The sequence below is a fragment of the Eublepharis macularius genome, chromosome 1 (assembly GCF_028583425.1).
Source record: "Eublepharis macularius isolate TG4126 chromosome 1, MPM_Emac_v1.0, whole genome shotgun sequence".
Taxonomy (NCBI): domain Eukaryota; kingdom Metazoa; phylum Chordata; class Lepidosauria; order Squamata; family Eublepharidae; genus Eublepharis; species Eublepharis macularius.
Genome location: NC_072790.1, coordinates 213,653,495 through 213,659,063, shown reverse-complemented (window position 1 = coordinate 213,659,063; position 5,569 = coordinate 213,653,495). Strand labels below are relative to the sequence as shown.

The window sequence follows — 5,569 nt, the reverse complement described above, 5'->3', positions numbered from 1 at the left end:
GCCCCAAATCTCCAGGAATTTCCCAATCCAGAGCTGGCAACCCTACCTCAATGCCACGACAGCTTATTTTCATGTTAAGTCTCTGTTTTTAAATAAATATTTAAATTTTATTTTAAAAGAAAAGATAGTAGAAAGTTCATAAGAACTTATACAAGCACTGAGTTTAAATTAGGCAAATAAAATAATATATATTCAGAGGAAATAACAGCACAGCTAAATTATGTAATAGCCGCATTAAGCCTTTGTTAATAGGGCAGGACATTATTCTCCTGGCCAGTTGGTAACCCTACATTCTATTGCTTCTTGAACTGAGAGTATAACCAGAACAGGAGCAATAGTCTCCTGCAGCTGAAACATCAGTAGTGGTAGGCCAGCTATTTTTCAGAGTTGCCCATCAATCTTCTTGACTATCTGTTTGAGGAACCTTAATAAGCTTTTAAAAGGCCCCAGCATTCCACAGACAAGTTTTTTAAAAACCTGCTCTGAGAAAATGAAAGTTAAGAGGCCTTACATTGTCTTCTGCATTTCTACATATTGGAAAAATCAATTGTGCCCACACAAACCTTTGCTTTCTGTAGTTGCATTGATGAGACTAGGGCCGAATCCACACTACCGTTCTTCTTGCGGCAGTTTTTCACTTCTGCAGCGCCATACTTTAATCGGTTCACACACTCATCTCCCATGACGTCATTAAACCGGCATCGCGTCGCAACAGCCCATTGCACTTTCATTCCGGTTTATCTTGTTATGAATAAACGGCCCCATTTGGTTTCCCACCCTCTCTTGATCCGCCCCCAAATTCCCTGCCCTGCCTTTTTTCCAACCCCTTTTTTAAAAAATAAAAGACTACCGTGTCGATATGTCGACATCTCATCATATTGTTCTCATATCAATTTAACGGACAGACCTCCGATATCAGAGGAACAATGAGCTCTGTTTATTAGACATCCTCGTGACACCTCATTCATGGCTTTTGATACGCTTGAAATGGCCTGTGCCACTGGACTTGGCACCGCGGTCAAGTTTCAAAAGAGAAAATCAAGCTCTGCCTTTGGATGATGTGGCCGGTCATCATGACCGATCACCCATCCCATGTTGATTTCATTCACTGGCGTTCATCGTTGACGTGCACTTGGAATGCCTTTAACATTAACACTAATGTCGTCGTTGTTCCATTGAACCGCTGTTTCGGATTGGCGTTAATTCAATCCTTGCTGTCCAAACTCGCGCATGCGGCATGCCATTTCTTGACCGTTACTTCCCGCGGAAACTTTCCCATCCTTTCCCATGATCCAATGCATGTGGTAGCATTTTATTGACAGACATTCTGCAGCGGAGCACGGAGCCTCAGCTATAAATCTGTTCTAGCACTTAGAACGAGATCTCAGGAGTTCAGGTCAGGTATTTTCAAAATTGTCGAGATGAGCGAACATAGGCATGCCGCCTCCCGTGGAATTGCTTGGAGGGAGAGGGAAATATTGGATCTCCTCTCCTTCTGGGGGGAGGAAAAAATACAGGAAGCACTGAAGAGTTCCTATAGAAATATCGATTATTTCGAGCGCATTGCAGCCCAGATGGCCCTTCGGGGACATAAAAGGACAGCTATGGAGTGCAGGTCAAAAACAAAAACGATGAGACTGGATTACAAGAAGGTAGTGGCGCACAATTCAACCTCTGGAAATGCTCCCATTACCTGCCCGTATTTCAGGGAGCTTGACAGCATTCTCCGGGGGGATGCAAGCGTGAAACCAAAACGAGTGTCAAGAAGTCTTGGCGTTGTGTCCCTGGGGCGGCAATTGAGAGACCCGTGTCCAGTGTCTGATGGCTCGGAGGAGCTTTTTTCGCACGACCTCTTCACCATAGATCATGGACAGATTAGAAGCTCCACTCCATGCCAAGTGGGTGAGTGAAAACCACTTTTACTGTGGAGGTTTGAAAAGTGCTCATTATAGAGACGCATGAAGTAATATCATGACATTCTTTCAATTGACACAGGTGTGAGAGAGAATGTACCTGAGGTTGAGGCAGAGATTGACACTGATGCCACTGTGGATGGCCTTGAAGACAAAGGTGAGTTTGATGAGTTTCATAGGAAAACATCCATATATTGCAGTGATTAACCCTTTAACCTTGATTAGTTATATCTAGTTGCAGGTGTTCTTTGATCTATCGTGGTGAAAAGACAGCTGGAGTCTAGAATCGTGAGGATATGGGACACCACTTCAACACAATTGGATCCATGTTTGGACCACGTGTTCAGGAAAACACGTTATGTTTTCAATGTTTGAGAAACTGTGCTTTGTTTCATTTGTGAAAATTGCAGAGCCTGAGACCCAAGCTACAAGTGATGCCTGACAGGTTGCAAACTTGTTAGCCTTGCTAAACTTTTGATGGGAGAAGTGGGCTTCCTTGATTTAGCGCTTGTCTCTCCAATGCAGCTGCAAGACCAGGATACCTACAGTTCCCATCAGAAATTGAGGGAAGCGGACAAGTGTCCGCCCTGTGTCAGGCGTCGCTTGCAGCTTCACCCTAAGCCACTTCCTTCCTGTGTTTGTGTGAACTTCTGTATCCTGCCAGGAATTGGTTTTATGCCAGGACATCAAATCCACCCACTTAACTCACAATTAAATCTGTGAAAACCTCTCCTTTATTTCTAGAGTCTGATGATCCGTGTCCTGACGGTCAAGAGGAAACAATTAGCAACAACAGCTCCAGCACATCTGGTCTTGGCAGCAGCAAAGGTATGTTTTCTCGGTAACGAAATAAAGGGCTAGCAATCGCATAGCATCTCTATGGTTTACCATCAGTAAGAGTTTGTTCACCAAATTTTCAAATTTGTTTCTGCAGATAAAGCTAAATTAAACTTGGCGACGTGATATGTAACCCCGGCAGCAGTGTCATGTTAACGTCATTGTGTGTTTTGGGGGGTGGTGGGTCCCCTTGGTACCAATTTTGGCTTGAGTCAAAAGGGAAGTCACCAAAGTTTCTTGGCCGGAACTATGGACCAAATGAACAGCACCCTCACATCAGCTTCACATTGATTGAATCCTTGGGTAACATCAGGCAAAAAACGTCAACTGTACAGGTTTTTTCTCCCCCCAGGGCATAGATGTAAAAACCATGTCTGTTAAACATGGCAAGGAGTGTTGATTCTCAGCAGGAGACCAAAAAAAAATCCTCAGCATGGGACTGCACACGAGATTCTGTTGATTGATCACTCAAGGGACAATAACTGTGCAGAAAAGTCAATGTCATGCTCTGGATTATGTTTGTTTTTTGATGTTTTTTTGGCTTTTTATCAATTCACAGAATCACCTTTGAAATCAGTGGCGGAGCTATCACCTGGCACACGCCTATCAGCCATTAGATCCAGAAGAAGAAGAAATGCTGGCCTGTTTTCTGTGGCGGACAAGATGATGAGTCAGTCAGGGGAAGAGCACAAGGCACAGATCAATGAATGGCGCATAGACCGCAAGGATAGCAACAAATGGCATGAAGAAGAAAGGAGGTTGCAAGTCGAGTTCCTAGAGGAGACCAGGAAGGAAAGAAATGATTTTAGGGATGTGTGGATGCAGAATCTGCATGTAATGGAATCTGCAGTAACCACTCTCCAAACACTTGGGGAAATGTTGGTGAGTCAGCACCGGGGAAGGTCAGCAAATGCTTGTGAAAAGGGTGACAGCAACTCAGAAAACATCCCACCTAGGTCTGCCACGGCAAAACGTGCATGCGTTGGAAGGGCTCGTGAAAGGCTGACTCTTTAGCATTACTGGACTAAGATGTTTCCGTTTGAATTAACGGTCCCGTTTCCCCATTTTCACTGTTACACTGTTGTTTGTATTACATTGGAGTGTTTTTCAATGCCACTACTTGTTTTACTCCTGACGGCCAAGACATCAATAAACAAGGGGACAAATGGTAACGTTAACAGTTCTTGATTTATTGAAACTAAAGAGAAACTCAAGGGGTGGGAAAGATTGATGCCTCATGCCAGGGCAACAATTACTGATTTTGTTGGCCATGAGCTTCCCTGGCTGACAAGCTGGATTCTTCCATCTCCCGTTGCCTCCTTTCGATGTTGTCCAGCCTCCGGCCAAAGCGCATCATACGACCCTCGTATGTGGCCATACGTCTCTGGATGCTGTTGACTAAACAGAACAAGAATTTTTTAGGCGGTTGCATTGTTTACTGTGGCTGCTCTCCAAAGCACATTTATAGAGTTGAACCCACGTGATGCAGAGGTGCGCCCATCCATGCTCTCCACCAAGGCAAATAGGTCATCAAGAGTTCTTCCCTGGCGGCGGGGGGCGGTCTCTGGCGCTGTACTGGTGGATGGAGCCGCTTGAGTTGAATCCGATGTACCCGGACGATCCCCAACCTCCTCTGTCACAATAGAAAAACATATCATTTTTAAGGGTGTTATCTAACCATCATCTTGATGGCCAATCAGAAATGAAACATTGTTTTCCAAATTTAAAAGAAAATTCTGTATTAAGGTTCAAGTGAGTCAAGATATGAGAACACAGTTTGAGACACGCACTCCAGTGTTGCCATGCATGTTTCTAACGCAGAGGGTCTGAAACCAGTTTAAGATTTTGAGATAATCCATGTATGGATAGGTGACCATATAGGTCTGGAGAGGCTCCTTCGTGGTTAGAGAAAAAAATTTAAACAGGAGGGATTAATTTGAAGGTGATCTACATAGAGCAAGATATCATCAGTGTGTGTGTGCCAGGAAGGGGCGCCCGGGGGAAAAAAACCTGTGAATTCAAATGCCAGCGTTTGGATTCCTGTGAAGAGATCCAATGCTGCCGTTCAAATTGCGTTTACAGTTGCATTTGGATGGACAAACAGTCAATTTCCATTATCACAGCAATGACAAAAGTTTCCTGATTCACAAATCGGTGAAATCCACATGATTTTGCGGTGTTTAACCCTGGGAGCAATAAACATTTATCCTGGAAGCGCCCTTGGGTTCAAAGTGATAAAATTGTGGAGTGCACATTCGAGAATCACAATTCTCTTAGTTTGTTGCATGGTGGTAAAAAGAGAAAAAACTCTGATATTGAGCTGGAGAGGTTATGGCAGAGTAGATTAACACCTCTGTAAACTACAATATCATGCCCTTATCTTTTTGGCACACCATGCATCTAACTATGAGAAGTACGATTTGAGAAAACTTGGGCCATCCTTAAAAATTCTCGGTCTTGACGGTGCAGGAAAATGTGGTCACACCAATGTTTACTGTAAGAAACAGTCTTTTGAATCTATGAATGGTGGACGGTAAGCACTTGTTTGGACCACGGTGCTGTGATGCTTTGGATGAGGTTGCTTCACAGGGCCAAGCTACACATGACGAATGACACTTGAATGGCGAGTGGTTTGAGTGGAGGGCAAGTGAACAGGGAGAAATACACTTGCCATTCAAGTGTCATTCGTCATGTGTAGCTTGGCCCGCAGACCACTAAGATGTCACCTTTTCGATAACTCATGTCTGCTCTAAACTTTCCTTTAAATTGGAAAATGGTCACGTTGCAGGTGATGTTGGTCTGTGGAGAATGCAAAACTG

At 44.0% G+C, this 5,569-nt stretch overlaps 1 protein-coding gene across 1 annotated transcript; it reads left to right on the top strand.

The window, feature by feature from the left end:
* Window positions 1-1,311: 1,311 nt before the first annotated feature.
* Window positions 1,312-3,800, top strand: LOC129340584 (myb/SANT-like DNA-binding domain-containing protein 7). The gene is made up of 4 exons (XM_054995462.1): window positions 1,312-1,902; window positions 1,996-2,070; window positions 2,658-2,741; window positions 3,310-3,800. The coding sequence occupies exons 1-4, from the start codon at window positions 1,422-1,424 to the stop codon at window positions 3,762-3,764; spliced, it is 1,095 nt and encodes a 364-aa protein (XP_054851437.1). The 5' UTR covers window positions 1,312-1,421; the 3' UTR covers window positions 3,765-3,800.
* Window positions 3,801-5,569: the final 1,769 nt, after the last annotated feature.